Consider the following 19562-nt stretch of genomic DNA (forward strand, 5'->3'; position numbering starts at 1 on the left):
CTCACTTTTTTACTTAACAAAAAAAAAAATGTTAAATTTTCCCGCATATTGCATGGATATGTGAGATTGCCGATATATGTGTGAAACTCCCCCTCTTAGAGATTTAAACTTTAGTCTTTGTCCCCCACACCCCACAAGCACCCCACATCTTACAAGTACCTATATTTATGGAGTGACCATCGCACCAAAAGTGCGCGATGGTCAAATAAACTTTGTTAAATGATCGGGTTAGTAACCACGTGATAATTATCCCTCTCTCTTTGAATAAGAGCTCTTTGGTGTGAGAAATGGTGGCTACCGCGTGATAATGATCCCTCTCTCTCTCTCTCTCTCTCTCTGAGTAAGAGTTATTTGGAGTGAGAAATGGTGGCTAGTTACAAGCATGTTCTAGCTAAAACTAAGGCAGCATTGTTGCATACTTTATCCACAAGATCTAAAACTAGAAGCAGCAGTATGTTTTCACTTCATTGAAAAGATGATTGCAGTTGACGTTTTTGTAGGAATTTGTAAGAAAGTACAAGAGACGGAGAAATTTGCAAATCAATTAGCCCCATATAAACTTTAAAACATTTTATTCATATACAAGGATTGCAAGTCAATTCAACTCAATAAGTGAGGCAAATGTACAACAAAAACCACTAATAATCAACACCAAATCAAATGTTTGGGTAACGTTTTTGTAGGAATTTGTAAGAAAGTACAAGAGACGGAGAAATTTGCAAATCAATTAGCCCCATATAAACTTTAAAACATTTTATTCATATACAAGGATTGCAAGTCAATTCAACTCAATAAGTGAGGCAAATGTACAACAAAAACCACTAATAATCAACACCAAATCAAATGTTTGGGTAGATATAGGTTTCACACTATTGTGTTATGAATCTGAGTCAGGAATTAATGTGAGCCCCATGTTGCCCAGTTGGCTTCACTTCCAACACGTGGCATGCTGTGGATCCTTGATTGGTTATCAACCTTAAAATTGGCCCCACACATGACCCCCTCGCTATCAATCCTAGGCATTGCCTTCATTTTCAATTTTGGATGCTCAAAGCTCATCAACCCATTCTGACCGTGGAACATGCTCCCTGCAATTGCATTCACCCAACCTTAGCTTTAGATTGCTTTCAATGTAATTATATAGTATTTATGCAATGGAATTCAAAGAGAAATCGATAGCCACACGATCATACTTTTAGGGTCTTAAAAAACTCTCGAGGCCATGGAAATTTTGAGATCAATTAGAATGTACCTATAAATATATTGAATGTGACAATAAACACCCTTTACATACCAGTAGGGAATGGTGCATATGATTTAGCACAGCTTGCTTTTATGACGTCTAAGTTGTCAGAAATCACCACAGAACCATCAGCTGCAATACCCCAGAAGAGCCTAATTTCTTCATTTGCACCCTACACAAAACAAATTAACAAAAACCATAAGCAAATGAATTCAGAACTAACATTTTACATATGTTTCCTTTTAGAGTTTGTAGAAGATTTTTACCAGTGCAGCAAAGACTGTTCTGGCCTTGTTATCATAGACAACAAATCCAAAGCTTCCATCCAAATCTTTGAGGACTTGATCAGCAGGATATGGGCCCCTGTCACGGAGGGTCCTATATGCCTCAATCACAAGCATGGCCTCATTTGTGCCCTTTGATAAGCCATACTGCCTGATGAGGCTGCTTAGATTGTTTAGGCTCCCCAGGAAAATGCAGTATATGTCATCTATACCACAGAACAACCTGCAATATTCAAGTGATTAAATTATTATATCAATCACAAATAAAATCAATATGCATTAGACAAAATTTTTTTTTTTCCCAAAAAAAGGCTTATCTAACAAATGGAATCTGGTGGCTCAATGACACTGTTTGATTCTCACATAAATGAGAAGTTGAAAGTGGAAATAAAAAGACAAGCCCTTGAAGTCAATTGACCAAAACTGCATGACCCATTAACAGAAACACACATAACACAAATATGAGAGAGAGGGTACCTCTGATGAATGGAATATGTTTTCTCTGGTGGAATATATGCCAAAGACATTGCATCTCCAAAGCCGATTGAGAAGGCATCACTAGATTGAGAAATGAAGTGGTTCAAAATCTCGTTTGGAAGCTTAGGCTTCAAAGAAGAATTCAATGAGGCCGGGCTATTCAGCTCCTGAGGAGGTTGCACCAATTCTTTGTTGAATATTCCCAACATCTTTCTTACTATTATTTTTTCCCTTTCCTGCTGTGCTTTCAAAATATAATTCCCCTCAAAACACACAAAGAGATCTAAACCAGAAATATAATATAACCAGCAAACAGACTTAGAAGTAGTAATAGATTAACAGAGATAGAGTAGTGATGAAGAAAACTTGGTCGTGCATATATTCTATATATAGTCAGAGAGACAGAGAGAGCGTGCGTGGCAACGTTATCCAAACCACGTAGATCAAGGCTGGGAAGATACCAACCCTATAATAGTTTTTATTAATTAATTCATAAAAGTGATATTTTACTGTTCTTCACTATGTGTCATCTTAAATATTTATAAATAAAATCAAAATTTATTATGTTCACAGTATTGTTGATTTTTTAAAATTAATTATTAATGTCCTATAAACCAATTACAATGCTGAGACATGTTTCCAAAATTTATATATATTTTTAAATTACAAGAAAACTTGTTAATTATTTTTTTTTTTTGGCAATTATGTTAATTATTATTACGGTATGGAACAGTTAACCGAAAAAGTAAGGACTAATTTTGACTGTTAATTTATTTTCCAAAGATAGTACGCAGTACAATAGATAGATGATAAAATTAATTAGTTTTAAAGATAAGATAAGAATCGTGAATTGCTCAAAAGATAAAAAGAACTTTTATCTTTCCCTAAAATTTAGAGATAGATTGATTAGGTTTGTACACTATCCTATCCTTTTTGGGGGTTTTTTTAAAAAATAACTATAAAACACATACTATATTATAAGTTAGACAAGGTTTCAAACTTATTGCATTTCTAGCAATTCGAGTCCAATGGACTCGATTTACCCAGAAATATGACGTGGACAAAGTGGGAAATCGAGTTTACTGAACTCGATTTCTATACATAGAAATCGAGTTTAATAAACTCAATTTTTGTGTACAGAAACCAAGTTTAACAAACTCGGTTTCTATGTATAGAAACCGAGTTTATTAAAATCGATTTCTATACATAGAAATTTCAATAAAACTGAGAATGCCATCATTTCTGCTCAAAAAATCTCAACATTACACCCAAAAAAAAAAAAAAAAAAAAAAAAAAAAAAAAAAACATAAGACCCAGAAATTTCTCTAAAACACAACCCAAAAACCACATAGAAGATCAAATGAGAAAATGATACCGGTTGTTGGGACGGCAACGACGACGGCAACGGCGACGGAACGGAGGGGCGATGGCGACGGCGACGGAACGGAGGGGCGACGGTGACGACGACGGAACGGAGGGGCGACGGCATCGGAGCGGAGGTTCACCATCTGGATTTGATTTCTTCTCATCAAACACAAACAGAGGAAAATCGGCGTTGTGCTTCAACAGGCGAGAGAGAGAATCGCGTCATCTTCGTCCTCCGTCGTTTGCTCTGCTTTCACCGCCACTCGTCCTCTTCCCCACTGCCAACGACATACGATCGAAATGGGTTTGATTGTTTGTTTGTTTTTTATTGTTCTGATTTCATTAGTTTATGAGAAAGATTGTATTTTCTGATTTCATTGCATTTTCTGTTTGTGTTTTGTTCAGATTGTATTTTGTTTTTAGTAGCCGTCGAGATAAAGGCTGGATTTTCTTTTCTTTTTTTTGGGTTCTGATTTTCTATGTGGTTTTTGGGTTGTGTTTTAGAGAAATTTCTGGGTCTTATGTTCTTTTTTTTTTTTTTTTTTGTTGGGTGTAATGTTGAGATTTTTTGAGCAGAAATGATGGCATTCTCAGTTTTATTGAAATCGATTTCTATACATAGAAATCGATTTTAATAAACTCGGTTTCTATACATAGAAACCGAGTTTGTTAAACTTGGTTTCTGTACACAGAAATTGAGTTTATTAAACTCGATTTCTATGTATAGAAATCGAGTTCAGTAAACTCGATTTCCCACTTTGTCCACGTCATATTTCTGGGTAAATCGAGTCCACTGGACTCGAATGGCTAGAAATGCAATAAGTTTGAAACCTTGTCTAACTTATAATATAGTATGTGTTTTATAGTTATTTTTTTAAAAAACCCCCTTTTTGGTCAGTGGTCATAGCCTAGGCCCTAGGAGATGGTAATAGAATGAAAGAATCTAGTACTAGTTTCCAGGGGTTTTGATTCTGATTTGTTTGTCTTAATGTTCTTTATCCAAAAGAAATAATAAAAAAGTGAGCTGACAGTTATCCGAGTCAGCGAAATCATCGGTGTCGGTGACTTCTCTCTCACATCTCGTACTTCTGACGTGTCCATGTGGATAAGTCAATCTTCTTTTATGTTTGAACTTTGACATTCTCCATGTGGAGTAAAAAGTACCGTCCATGTCAATTTGGCCATTCCCAGGCAGCGGCTGAGCCTAGATTGCTTATTTGATCATGTCAATCTTCTTCTTTTTTATTGTGGGCTTCTTCTACGGTTTAAAAGAAGTGGTCTTATCAATTATCATATGAATTTCATCATATATCAATATCAATAAGACGTGTATATGTATATCTGATAATAAAAGTAATACCTGTGTATCAATGTATATATTGATACTTCCTTAGAGCAATAGTATCCTATTATTTTATCCTATTCTATTTTACCATCTTAAAAAATTATTTTATCAATTATACAACACTATTTTCTATATTCTTAGTATCTCAATTTTTATTTTACAATATAACACATTAAAATAATATTTCTACACAATAAAATAATATATCCCAAAATCCAAATAAAAACAAAGCAAAAACACTATTTTGATCCTTACATTTTAAGGTTATAATCAATTTGATCCTTACATTTTAGTAGCCATTAATGTGATCTTTATTATTTTCAACTTGCAGTCAATTTGGTCTCTACCGTTAACTCACTAACGAAAAATGTCTATATAGCAAATGGAATGTATAGTTGGCACACTTGAATTTGACATGTCTATAATAATAATAATAATTTAATAGAGATTGAAAAATGCCACATCATCCCTTTTTTTTTTTTTATAACCATTTATTATTATTTTTAAACCTCCATATCAGCATTCAAATTGAAAAAAGAAAAAAGCAATTAAATCAGAAAAATATAACAAGAAAACACAAAATTTAAAAACATCAAGATTTTATTTTATTTTCCTACCTTTCTTAGCAACCAAACATACAAAACCATCTCATCAAAAAAAAAAAAAAAAAACACACAAAAACACAAACGTATGCAAATCCCAGATCAAACCCAAACTCTACTCTCTACATAAGTTCGAAAACAATGTTACTGAAACTAGAATGTTCCACTTGATTCAGCAGGATCATACCAAGTCAACTCACCAAAACACAATTCTAGAGAATGACAACAATCTATCTAATCTAGATTCTTGAAGATACTGTGAAAACAAAACCCACATTTTTTTTTTTAAGAGCCAAACTTTGAACAAAATAACAAATACCCATGAATCATTTACTTGAATGGAGTCAAGCTTAAGAAGCAATTCCATAGCTTTTTGAGAAAGAGCATCAAAATCGAAGTGGGTCTCGCTAGAAATAAAAAACTTGAGAGAGTTGAAAGTGGACTTGATAAGAATGAGGCCTTTGAGGTTTCTAAGGGTTCTTGATCTACGAACAAGGAACACACACAAAAATGGGTTTGGATTATACACTTTTAACAAATAGTCTACAGTATTAATTTGAAACACTCTTTGGTCTAATTCCAAAGATGGCATCATCTATCGCTCTTAGAAGGACGCCACCCCAATCCCCTTGTCCAAGCTTCTCAACCCGATTCGCTTCCTCAAATTGGAAGGAAGACAACAATGCTTTGCAGTTTGAGTCATGATGGGGGAGGTTGAGGGGCCGTTTGGTCACCTATTTCAAAACATAGTATTTAGTGTTTAAACACTGAACACTAGTGTCCAAAAAAAAAAAAAACAAAAAAAAACGTGTTTGGTGGACCATTTCTATTCAGGGTTGTTTGAAAAATATTGTTCAAAAACCCATGTTTAAACAGATGTTTTTGAAATCACCTCAGAGTTGATTTTAAACAACAAACACTAGTTTCAATGGCACTTCGGTAATTATATTGAGCACTCTTATGGGCCCAGCTGTTCAGCTTTTTTTCAAGTATTGTCTCCTCTCTTTACTCTCATCTCTTCACGTCGAATCCTCTCGCATCTAGTACGAGGATCACACAGTCAGAGCAACCCAGTGGCATAACTCTCACCCACCTCCATAACTCCCCTCATCGACCCAGCACCATTCCACTTCCATAACTCCCCTCACCAACCCATCGCCATTAAATCCTCACCGACCCATCATAAATGCATTTTCTACACACTCAACTTACACCGCATCACCAACCTCAATCAATCACATTAACCCCTTGCTCAGAATCATAATTCCATGCCCAACTACCCCTAATCCTCGTAGAGATCCCACCTTCACCTACGAAGCTTTGGTGCTAACGAAAAGCCAAACTCACACAGTGCGAAGGGCTTGGTCAGGTAAAGATTTGTAATTTTCTTAATTACTTGTTGCCGCTTTCTTTCACATCCCAATTTAACTCAGATCAGTTGACATTAATCCAGCTTAGGGCTTATTTAATCCCACATCTTCATTCAGATGGAAGCCTCATTCTCATCCTCATCCACCTCTCTTGTGCTATACAGAGCATCTGCTTCCTCCTCTCACCGTGTTCCCTTACTGGTAGGTTTGCCTAAATGTAAATTGTTATAATTTCGTAGGTAGTGAATCATTTGTTTGATTGTTTTGTCATAATTTTGTACCTAGGTCATGCATTTTGTCTTTATTTTGTGGCCTCTGTGTTGTTGTCTTTAAATCCTTGAGATTAGTATATGTAAGTGTAACTGTAAACTGTAAACATGTATCTTTTGCTGTCAAAAGAATGAAGGGCATAAAGTTAGGTACTCGGGCCATTCTCCCTTACCCATTGCTTTAAAGGAATAATCCATCTTTCTTACAGTACCTTTGCATTTGTAAATGATGCACTATATAAGAAACATGATCTACTTATAATCCGTTTCATTTGACAAAATTTTAAGTTTTGATGGAATACAATATTCTAAAAATTAATTGTACTTATATCATATGTATTTATTAAGCAAAATAAACAAAAGAAGATGAAATAATCCCAATTAAGCTCCATAGTCTCTATGTACGTTGTGTTGACAAAAGAAGAGGCTAGTGTCAAATATAGTACATAATATGGATAGAGATTGTCCTAATTTCCTCTTGCCTTTTGTACAAAGGTTTTGATTGAATTAGTTCTACTATCATTTTAGTTAGTAAAAAATAAAAAGGTCCATGATATAATTAAATTGACATCACTATAATTTTTTTTTAGGGATAATCACTTACAATTATATAAATATACAATGCCACTGCAAGTGTATGATAAACTGATGTGTATACAATGCATACCTATGTATTTTTCCTTTAGTTTTGTTAAATTTTCTTGTAAAATAAAATGAGGAAGAATTATATTTTTGCAGTTGCAAACACACAAATCATATAATGTGTTCAATACTGCTTGTTTCCATGCCCAAATAGGAATGTCCACATGCAACTGATTACTGCTCTTTGGCTCTCCTGCTGTATAATAATCTAATTAGATCATTTTTACCCTTGTTACCTCCCCCCTTCCCCTTCTTTTTTCCTAAAAAAATAAACAGTAAGGCTGGCCATTATCCCAACAAAGAGTAAGTAGATGTATGGATAAAGATGCTCTAAATACCAGTTTCTTGATTTCCCAGCAATTTTTTCCCTTCTAATTTGCATCATTGGGCCATTTATTTTCAAAACTAAAGACTTCCTTTTATGTAGTCAGAAGAGGTTCTCCTTTTATTACACTAATAATACACTAACTATATGTAAGTTGAAACTGTGGAGTGAATAATCTTAGCTTTTGTTTACTATAAGATTAAATAACATGAGTCCTGCCAAGGAATTATAATAACGATTGTTGTTGATATGAGTTACTGAGAGATGATTGTTGTTGATATGTAATTTATGTCTATACTACTCCATTATAATTACTAGACGTTTTATATGTTCTTCAAATGTGCAAATTCTTGTTAATCCACTTTGTTAGCAACCTTGCAGCCACTTAAATTATTGGGTTCTCATATCATATATGACCATTTATGGTCCTTGGCCTTGCTTATATTAAAATTCAGAAAATCTATCTTAAAATTTCCAGATTTAGACCTTAGTTTCTCTTATATGCCTACTGCTTGGGTCTTTTAGTGAGTAGGAAGTTAATTTTTTTTAATCCATATCATACAATTTCAAATGACGAGTCTATGTAAGTATACCAAAATTTATATAGATGGAAGAGAGAACAGCTGATGTCGAGGATAGGAAGTTGTGGCCTGAAGTAGTCGAGAAACATTTCGTTGATGTATTGTTAGAAGAGGACGCTAAAGGGAATATGCCCCAAGGCCAATTCAAGACTGGAACTTAGACAGTCATTATGAATGAGTTTAACAAACGCGCGAATAAAAATTACAACAACACACAACTTACACAAAAATATCAACGAATGAAAGGTCGACACCGCACATTCTCCCAGCTCATCACACGTACAGGAATGGGATGGGACCCCATTTCAAATATGGTGATGGCCAATAAGGAAGCATAGGCTACTGCATTTGCGGTAAGTCTTTTAACATACTCCAAACAAAATTTCTTACAATTAGCTATATGCATGGTTTATGGTTGTAATTAAAATGATGCTAAAATCTACCTTGTGTTCATAATAGCATGACCCATCTTTTAAACACTGAACGTATTCACAACTAAAAAAGAGAAGAAAATAAAAAACAAAAAAGTTTATATGAACCAGCACTATGTTGTAAGTGTATACGTATCTTTGTTTACCTTTCCCTGCATATCAAGAATATGAGGTTTATTAAATGGTGTATTAATAAATAGTGTGCTGAAATAGTTTTTTTGTAGCATTTTCTCATAATGATACTTTTAGAAATTGAATAAAATTTGATCTAAGGGGTTTATTACTGTAGAAAACAAAAATCTGATTTTGGTATAAAGTTAAATTTTGAGGAAATGCTGTTACTCTTTCTGTTTTTGGTATCTAAGAGTGGATGGTTATTACCCATCTAATTTGTATTGGGTTTTATATGAATAAGTCATCTAACCCAATATATACGGTTGTTAATAGGTCAATCATAAATTCAAGGACTTCAAGAAAAAGGGGCTGAAACACTACGACCTGTTGGGCAGGCTTTTCAATTCAAACACAGCCACGGGTTTCCTCCAAATTTCATCTGCCCAACCAGCTCCAAACAGTGACAAAGAGAGAGAGCTGGATGCAACCTTCCTATCATCAAGGGTGCATGTTAACATCAACACCGATAGTGTGGATGATGTGGAGGAGCTGCCCACACCAAGTGAAGCCCAAAGCTGGAGGCAAGCTGAAAAGCGACCACTGAACCATCTTATTCAAGCGGAAAAAGGAAGAAATGGCACTCCCTTGAAAGCATGATTGAGGCTATTTGGGGGTTTATTGACATGAGGAACTGGAGGGGGAAAAGGTCCACCGACACCGAAGAGTCTGGTGTGGGGGGTGACACTGAGTCAGTTACACAAGCTGTAACACTGCTCAACCAGTACACCGATGTGGATCATGTCACATATTGCAAGGTCATGTAGGAGCTTTATAACTTCAATAGTAGAGCCACTTTTTTTGCTATGACGGTTGATAGGAGAAAGGTTTGGATTGAGTTCATTGGGGGTGGACTGCAGTAGTTGTGGGGGTGGTTGAGAATGTGTGTCGTTTAGATAGCCTAGGAAGTTAATTAGTTTAGTTATTTTGCTTTAATGTGAATAGGCAAAGTCTGTATTATGTTAATATTTTGGACAATGTTTGCATGCTACCTTCCTTTATTATTACTATATAATGCTTTGGACATCTATGCTAGTTATGTAAGAAATATGTTTTGTGGTTGTCGTATCTTATAAGAATTGCTTTGTTTGGTGACATATATATATTTCAGAAAATCTGATGTGTTCTTTACAGAATTTCTATGGTACACACAGTAACATCTATATATATATATATATATATAATTTTTTTGGTACACACAGTAATATCTACATATATATATATATACATATATATGTAGTACTTCCAACAACATATAGACTCACTTATATATACATACTCATTTATATATACTTACTTATGCAGAATCACTTCTCAAAAAATAAAAAAATTGCTATGCAGAATTATATTTTCTCACTTATGCAGAAATATATATACTCACTTATATATACATACAGCCATATATACTCATTTATATATATATATATATATATTGACTTATATATATATATACATACAACAATATATATATATATATATATATACATACAGCAATATAGATATATATACATATAGCAACATATATATATATATATATGTACTTCTTTATAGTGGCTGATGTGAACTTTTTGGCTGCACACAAGTGTGATTCAGTTATTGCCGACACTGATTCAGATCATGATTTAGTCATGATTGACCCCAATTCAGATGAGTACGATAGTGAGGTGGAGCTTGAGATTGCCACAGCCTACGTTCAGCTATGTATAGAGTACGTGCAAAAGTACTACATGAAGCGACCTATGTACACTAGTATCCTGAGTAGGAGGTCATATGTGATTGAAGTACTAGAAGAAAATCCCCAAGTATGTTACGACATATTCCGCATGGACAAGACCATTTTTAGGCACTTGTGTAATGAGTTGAAGCGACTGCACCTATTAGAGGATGACACTGGTATTGTTTTAGTTGAGGAGGCCGTTGGACAGTGCTATTTATCGTTGGACACAACGCTAACTATCGGCTAACTGCCAACCACTTCCAACATTCTCTCAAGACCATTCAAAGGCGGTTCCGGCGTGCCTTGCGTGCTATCCATGCTTTGGGATGTCTCATCATCCGGCCCGACGTTGATGCAATTAAGCTTCCTCATTCACTTTGAGGGAATGAGAAATATTACCCATGGTTTGAGGTATGCTTTGATTTTTCTTTTTTTAGTTCTTAGATAAATTATCACTTTGATTCATTAAAATGTGAAAAATATGTAATAGAGAATAGAAAGAATCCCCTATGAAGTGTGAAAGAGATCTTATTGCACATAAGTTGAATTTACCTAATTAGAGCTACCTATTTTTTTAACAGAAATGTGCGGGGGCCATCAATGGGACGCACGTAAGTGCTTCTGCCCCATCCGATAGGACCATCACATTCATAGATAGACAAAGTGACATCACCCAAAACGTGATGTGTGCATGCAACTTCGACATGCGGTTTACGTATGTGCATTCTGGATGGGAAGGGAGTGCGAATGATTCACGAGTCATACAAGACGCACTTGGACATGTCGAGTATGAGTTCCCTTGGCCACCTAAAGGTAAAAAAAAAAAAAACTTTTGGTGCATTTGGTTTTGGATTTGTTCTTTGGGATTGAGATCTGTTGGGTATTTTTGGTAAGCAATCTAGTCAATAGTAGCTGTGTGTTTTAGGCACTTGTCGTCCACTTTTTTTATTTTGAACTTATTTCAAGTAATTCAGTTGGATTTGAAATGTGGATTACCAGAGATGGTTCCCTTATTTGAGCTGAATAATTAAACTACCAGAGATGGTTCCCTTATTTGAGATGGTTCCCTTATTTAAGTTAATACTATCTGTTAAGGAATTTTTAGCTTTTGATAGGAAAAGTAAGGTATAATTATGGGTTTTTACTTTACATCCGGAAGAAGATGTTTATTATTACCATATAATTTGAGTTTTTGATCAATGTTCTCATGGCTACCCAAATAATTAGACAACAAATTAAAACAAATTGTTATTTATTTTTTTTCTTTTCTGGTCAAGTGTGTGTTGAATTGAATTTATTTTATTTCTTTCTTTTTTGGCTTAAAGAATAAATTGTGTAAAAAAAATGGTAGATGCACATACACACAAGAAGAGGATCAGAATCCAAACGTGAAGAATATTTGAATACCAAATAAAAAATAGCAAATGATTGAGGTTCTACATGTAAACAAACAAAACCTTGTGGCTAAGTAAGGATGAGGTGGTCCTTTTTAGTGACCATTCAATATTATATGCTTTTGTATTGTATGCGGGGAAAGGCTATGAAAGACCGCTGTTGTTGTTGTTGTTGTTGGGGGCAATGGATGTTTTTGTTTAATGTTTGTCAAAACTTCATTTATCTTTCCTATTCTCAAATTGTAACATAAAATTACATATAGATTAATAACTAGGAGAATTGAATATTGAAATGGTGATTTTATGAGCGCATACTAAAGTTTCTCACCTCTTTATTAACTTCATCTTTATGTGTAGTTTATGAAGTTAGATTATGTATTTGCATCATCACTTCTATAAATGGTAACTATGTTTCTGTGTATGGTGATCCTTTTGCAATTTTTACTTTATTGTCACTTAAAAATAGTTGTGTTAGGTAACATTAATTACCAATGGTTATTACTCTTATTGCAGGATTGTACTACCTCGTTGACTCGGGGTACGTAATAGGCAATGCATTCCTCCCCCCACACAAGCCTGCACGCTACCATGCCCAAGAGTTTCGGGGTGCAAACCGGCAGCCTACTACCCCACAAGAGTTGTTCAATTATAGGCATTCGTCATTGCGGATGGTGATTGAACGATGCTTTGGTGTGTTAAAGGCAAGGTTCCCGATCCTGAATGAAATGCACTCCTTCTCCCTCTCTAGACAACGACTGATTGTGACCACTTGCTGTGCACTGCACAACTTTATCCGCATGTATAACCGGGCGAATGAAACGTTCCATGCGTGGGAAGGATCATTTGTGAGTAACAACGACGCAACCATAGCGGGAGCTGCACGTATATGCAGTGGTGGCACTGAAGAAGCTTTTAATGCTCGGGCACAATGAGCAATGTCGGAGTATCGTGATGCAATAATTGCTGCTATGTGGGCAGATTACACAGGCAACCGTGATTGAGCTTTTTGGGAATAGACTATAAAAAATGTGGATATTACAATATTCAAACTCTATTTTAAGTTTTAATCTTGTTTTTGTTGAAGAATATGTTATGACAAAAATAGATGCTAGTTATGGAGTCATTAGGCAATGACATCATGCTATGTTTGAATTTTTAACTAAACTTTGCTTTTTCTTTCCTTTTGGTTTGTTCCTTTTGTGCTTCTCAAGTGGTTAGTAAGATCTCTTGAGATTGGACCACTCTTGTCAGAGAGGTCATATCTTATGTGATTGTCCCATAAGATATTATTCCCTTATCAAGGCACCTAAGTACTCTATTTGAGGTTTGATATGGTTCTCATTCCTATTGAAAGGAAAGATGGGTGTAAGACCCTATCAGGTATTGTGATGAAATTATTATGTTCAGGGATACAGTAAAAGTGCTAAATGAAGGTTAGTAATATAGTTTCTAAGTTGTGTGAAGGCAATTCAGTATATAATGAAGTAGTTGAGATGCAAAAATTATGAACCATTTGAATTTCTTGGAAAGTCTATAACGCAAGCTGTAACTGTTGTTGACATTGTTGGTTTTCTTTTATTTATAGGTACTGTGGCAATTAACTTGAGACTGCTTTTTGAACTAAAATTGTTGGTAAAAGATAGTAAATTTGGTCTATTGTTTAAAACATTAATTCCAACAATTGGCTAAGTAGAAGCTTCCAACTTAACAATTTCTTGACAAAATTAAATTTTAAGCATTCACTATTGTACTGGTACAATATATATGTAGGAAAAAGGAGAGCTAGAGGAATGCGACAATAACATACTATTGTAAAAAGTACTATTAAGACAATAATATATAGTTGTAAGAGTTAAGAGTCAGCCCCATACATATACCTAGTACTAGCAAAATGGCTGACTCAAGATTGTCCAAAAATAGTACACAACGCATCAAGTTCATGAGGAGTCGGTAGTACATAATAAGATAATATGGTTACAAAGCAAGAACAAGGACATCATCATAACAGTTTGGTTTAGACCATTGTCATAGTTAGCAGTAGTGCAAGCGCGGTGCATAACAAACACCATCCAATGGACATTATCTTAACCATTTTTTTGTCTTATCTATGGGGTGGACCTAGTTATGCATGACCCTCAATTCCTCTCGCAATACACACAACTCTTCTTGTAGTTGTTGGAAATCCTCCGTATATCACAATGGCGTCTTCAAGGGAATACACCATTGAAAAAACCCACATTCATCCTTTGGGCAACATTGAAAAAGATTGTACCGGTTCTCATTTCGTTTATCCGAAATCCTCATGCTTGCTCTCAAGCCACAGAAACAATTGGAATTTCGGAATCGAAGGCCATCGTCAATATCCTCATGAATTGCATCCAACATTTGCGAGAAGAAGCCACAAACCTACTCACTTACACATTACAGAACGTAATCAACACTATTAAACAACCATTTAAACATGCTTTCTATTCGTGCAACAAAAAACATAGCAACATATCCAAGCAGACCCTATGGCTATGCAATTTCCTATAACTGTTTTCAATTTTCAGTGCAAGATTAATACAAACTTTCAAAATTTTGAATTAGAAAACCATCATTCACAAAACCAGAACAGAGAAAACCAAAAGTACTCCTAAACCTCACAAAACCTTTCTGTTGATCACTATAATTAAGGAATTGGCCTGAACAGCACCACATTATATCCATCATATCCAAATTGAATTCAACAAAATTTAGTCAAACTGACCACAAAAATCATCAAATTCACCAAGCTTAAATTCATGAATAATTAAACTAAACCCAATCAACTAAAACTAATAGTTAATTCACTAACGAAATTCAGTCAAACCGACCACAAAATCATCAAATTCACCAAACTTAAATTCATGAATAATTAAACTAAACCCAATAAACTAAAACTAATAGTAAAAATTCACTAACGAAATTCAGTCAAACTGACCACAAAATCATCAAATTCACCAAGCTTAAATTCATGAATAATTAAACTAAACCCAATCAACTAAAACTAACAGTAAAATGAAACTAATAATCAGCTTTCTTGACAACCAAACAGAGTGTTAAGAAAAATGAAAAATCGAATGGGTTGTAAATCAAACATTGTTTCAATAGCAAAAGATTTCGAGAATGTAGGGCATGTATGTTTGGATTGTAAATCAAATATTGTTTCAACAACAAACAAAGAATAGAAAAATTGGGTTTTCCCGATTGGTGAGGAAAAAAAAAAAAACAAAAACAAAAAAGTGAGAAATCTGTGAGTGAAGAAGGAACGGTTCAGTCTTTAGACAAAAACCCATTGACAAGCAAGGTGAAAGTGAGATTCGAACCTAGATCTTGGAGTGATGGGTCGGCGACGACAGAAGCTTGATTAGTTGCTGGGTCTTGGAGTGTTGACAGTGGAGATGAGATCCGAGGAACGTGAAGCCCAGCCGTGGATCTTCTTTGGCGTCAATGGAGATGAGGATTGTGCGTGGGTTTGGTTTTCTGCTCTCAAGGAAGAGAAGGGATAAAGAAGGAAAGAGAGGACTGTGCATTGGGAATATATGGATGTTCTCTCTCCTGATTAAAAAAATGTTATTTCGTACTTTGGTCAGCTTTTTTTACCATCCAAAACACACATACCAAACACATATTTATATTTTTTGAACACTGAAAAATGTTATTTAAACCATGATATCAAACACATTTTTTTGTTTTATTCACACTAAAAACACGTTTTTCAACAACACTTTTTAAACCACAGTTTTCACATCTTTTTAAACAACAATGTTTGAACTCTATGACCAAACGGGCCATGATTTTTCTAGGTTCATGTTCATGGTTCACCAAATCTAGTTTCATGTTTCTTTTTTATCCTATAAAGAAATCTTTTTTTTTTCTTTTAAAATTCAAATTTTAGTTTTTTATTCAATGTTGATGTGCCATTTCAAATACAAATTAAATTTTTTTAATGTTATTTTACTAGCCATGTAAGCATCAAGTGTGCTAGCTATACAAACCGTTTGCCATGTAAGATATTTCATTAATGGGTTAACGACAATGACCAAATTGATTGCAAGTTAAAAATTATAGGGACTAAATTGACTGTTACGAAAATGTAAGGACCAAATTGATTGGGACTGTTTTCGCCTAAAAAAAAAAAAAAAAGCCCAAAACCCAAATCACCTCTGCAACCACCTGCTACCACCACCATGAAGAGCATACCCAAACTGATTTTTATCTCCAAAACTCAGTACCCAAACTGATATTTATCAGTTGAAAACCAAAGTCATCTTCACCACGGCAACCCCAAAAACCCCAGCCACCCCAAAAACCCCAACCACAAACTCATGGCCATCGAAACCCAGAAACCCATAGATTAACAAAACCCAGAAACCTCAGCCATCGAAACCCATGGCCACGCCACCACCATCACCACAGCAACCCCCCACCTTCACCACCATGAACCCATATACCAATATTCCAATTCCTTCAAATTACACACAGCACCAATGGCCGCTATTTCTAATCACCCAAAAAGCGAAGAAGAACCAAAAAACCATGAATTCGACGATGGAGAAGAAGAAGAAGAAGAAAACGAAGACGAAGAGCTCGAAAGCTAGGACAATTGGGAAGCTGAAGACAAAGCCGCAGAAGATGAAGATGATGAAGAAGGCTCTGATTCCAATCTCCTTTGCTTGTTCTGTGACTCTAGGTACGGTTCCTACGATGCGCTATTCGACCATTGCATTTCATAGCAGCATTTCGATTTTCGCAGGGTTCAGACGAAGCTGGGTTTGGATTTCTACAATGGGTTTAAGCTCATCAATTATGTTCAGTCTCAGGTTGATTTGTTATTTGATTTGAGCTTTTGTTTGGTTGCTGAGAATTTGAGTGAAAAATGGAAGAATGTGTATGAAAAGTTGGGTCTTTGTAAATTCACACTGAAAATTAGCTACACTTTTGTTTCATTGATTACATTTTCTCGGCATTGAGAAAGCATGTTTTTGTTTGCTTTATACTTTTGGCTGCAGAGAAAATGAAGAAGAATAAGAAAAAGACCATGCAGTGACCTTGCAGAAAAAAACACCACCACCGTGACCTTGCCATGCCGAGATCCACCACAAACAAGCCACCACTGCACACCGAGAGAAACAGGGAGTGGGAGACAGAGAGACAGAGTGGGAGTAAGGAAGAGAGGACTGAAGGAGAGAGAGAATCACTAAAGGAAGAGAGAGGATTGAAAAACACGGAAAATAAAGAGATAGAGAGAGACAGAGAGAGAAAAAGTCAAATGGAATAAAAAACAATTATTTAGTATTACAATGCGATTCTACGCACAATTGCAAATTTTTTTGCAACAGTCTACATTTACAAGTCCGAATGCAGTAGGGTTTTTGAGCTTTTATGCTAAATTAAACCAACATATGGCATATACCATTCCCAATGTTAATGCTCTTAGAGCACCCACAGTACATGTGGGATATGTGCCAAATGCTAAATATTTGGCACATATCCCACACCAAACCCAGTTTAAGCCCATTTATCAGATGTTGTAAATGTTATATTTTTTGCAACTTGCTACAGTAAAATCACAAATATACAACTGTACGGTAAAGCTGTGGTATATTGGTTTATTAATTTTTTATTTCTCTTTCAACCCTCATACCTCTTTCATTTCTCCTTCAGCTCACCGCCTCCATCTCCATCTCCACTCTCCCATTCTCTTTCTCCTTCCCTCTTCCCTGTTGCTCTATTGTCTTCCCGTTCATGAATATGAGCCACCATCAAGATCGTTTCTACCATCACTGATCTATATCCTTCACCGGTTTTTTTTTCCCCTTTTGTTCACTCTGTCCTCTCTGTTCTATTGGCGTCGGTCTGGTTGTGGGTCTTCCCCATTGCTCTATTGTCTTCCGGTTCATGAATATGAGCCACCATCAATTTCGTCTCTACCATCACTGATCTATATCCTTCACCGGTTTTTTTTCCCCTTTTGTTCGCTTTGTCCTCTCTATTCTATCGGCGTGGGTCTGGGTCTGGGTCTAGGTTGTGGTTGTGATTTCCGTTTGTGGGTCTGGTTTTATTTTCCGATTGTGATCGGCGTGGGCATAGGCCTTTGGGTTGTGGGTCTCTCCTCTCTGTTCTATATCCCAGTGAACTGACCGAGCCCTTTCGTCTCATCAGAGAGTAGGCTCTTTTAGGTTCTTCTTTGGTGTCTGCTAGGGTGGGGTTAGAATTTGTCTCAGCTAAGGGTAGTGATTTGTGATTAAAAGGAGCTGTTTTTCCCCCATACTTTCACTGTGTTTGAGTTGTTTTGGAGAGAGAAACCCATCTTGCTATTGTGGAGATCTGGGACTTGTTTCATCTCTTATGCTTGATGAGGACTTTCTTTCCCTCTGAGTCTTGTAAAGAAACTCAACTCAATGCTCTCAATCCACAGTCTTGGCTCCAAGTTGAAAGAGGGAAACTTCCCAAACTTTCATTGCATCCTTCTTCTTCTTCTTCATCCATGTAAGTTTTTTCTACTCAAATTATTTAGTTACAGCAGCTTAATTTATTTTCCAACGCAGTGAATTAAAGTAGTTTTGGTGTTGTCTTGTTGTTTCTTGGGGGGTTTAAATTGGTGTAGAGAATCTTTTATCAAGGTCCCTGAGCCACAGATACTCCCATTCTTTAAACCTGTTGATTATGTAGAAGTTTTAGCTCAAATTCATGCAGAACTCGAATCATGTCCTCCGCAAGAGAGGTCAAACCTCTGTTTATTACAATTTCAGGTGTTTAGAGGCCTTGGAGAGGTCAAATTGATGCGGAGAAGCCTCCGTGCAGCGTGGCAGAAGGCTAGCACTGTTCATGAGAAGCTTGTATTTGGGGCATGGTTGAAGTATGAGAAGCAAGGGGAAGATCTTATTGCTGACTTGCTTGGCACTTGTGTGAAATGTGCACAAGATTTTGGGCCTATTGATGTAGCATCTCAGCTTCCCCTTAATTTAAATGTTAATTCCCATGAGTGTGTTTCGATGAATGGGAACCAAGTTTCGAGGAATGTTAGTTTTAGAATTGGAGATGAGAAAATACTCTTCTAGCTTCTAAAAAAAAAAAAAAATTAAGAGTATTGTTTGATGCCCAGGCTGGCCGGCTTCTAAAAAAAAAATTAAGAGTATTGTTTAAAGCCCAGGCTGGCCGGTTTCTTAAAAAAAAAAAAAATTAAGAGTATTGTTTGAAGCCCAGGGGCTGGCCAGTTTCTTAAAAAAAAAAAAAAAAAAAAAAGAATTAAGAGTATTGTTTGAAATGTTACCGTTGAACAAATAATAAAGAAAGGATAAAATAAGAATTAATTAAAAAAA

General features: G+C 35.6%; 3 protein-coding genes and 1 long non-coding RNA gene across 4 annotated transcripts; 3 read left to right on the plus strand and 1 right to left on the minus strand.

The window, feature by feature from the left end:
• Positions 1-544: 544 nt before the first annotated feature.
• LOC126725929 (stem-specific protein TSJT1-like) lies at positions 545-2370 on the minus strand. Its single transcript, XM_050430949.1, has 4 exons — positions 2005-2370; positions 1510-1750; positions 1295-1415; positions 545-1088 (listed from the first exon to the last, which is right to left on the minus strand). The coding sequence occupies exons 1-4, from the start codon at positions 2211-2213 to the stop codon at positions 898-900; spliced, it is 762 nt and encodes a 253-aa protein (XP_050286906.1). The 5' UTR covers positions 2214-2370; the 3' UTR covers positions 545-897.
• A 3985-nt stretch (positions 2371-6355) lies between these two features.
• Positions 6356-10235, plus strand: LOC126725931 (uncharacterized). The gene is made up of 3 exons (XR_007655636.1): positions 6356-6685; positions 6770-6887; positions 9382-10235. It is a non-coding gene; the product is annotated as an uncharacterized LOC126725931 (long non-coding RNA).
• A 424-nt stretch (positions 10236-10659) lies between these two features.
• LOC126729081 (uncharacterized) lies at positions 10660-13366 on the plus strand. Its single transcript, XM_050434811.1, has 3 exons — positions 10660-11233; positions 11404-11635; positions 12730-13366. The coding sequence occupies exons 2-3, from the start codon at positions 11506-11508 to the stop codon at positions 13146-13148; spliced, it is 549 nt and encodes a 182-aa protein (XP_050290768.1). The 5' UTR covers positions 10660-11233; positions 11404-11505; the 3' UTR covers positions 13149-13366.
• Positions 13367-18428: 5062 nt separating this feature from the next.
• LOC126728178 (ETO1-like protein 1) lies at positions 18429-19301 on the plus strand. The gene is made up of 2 exons (XM_050434042.1): positions 18429-18729; positions 18848-19301. The coding sequence occupies exons 1-2, from the start codon at positions 18596-18598 to the stop codon at positions 19299-19301; spliced, it is 588 nt and encodes a 195-aa protein (XP_050289999.1). The 5' UTR covers positions 18429-18595.
• The last annotated feature ends 261 nt before the right edge of the window (positions 19302-19562 follow it).

This window comes from Quercus robur, chromosome 5 (genome assembly GCF_932294415.1).
Source record: "Quercus robur chromosome 5, dhQueRobu3.1, whole genome shotgun sequence".
Classification (NCBI taxonomy): domain Eukaryota; kingdom Viridiplantae; phylum Streptophyta; class Magnoliopsida; order Fagales; family Fagaceae; genus Quercus; species Quercus robur.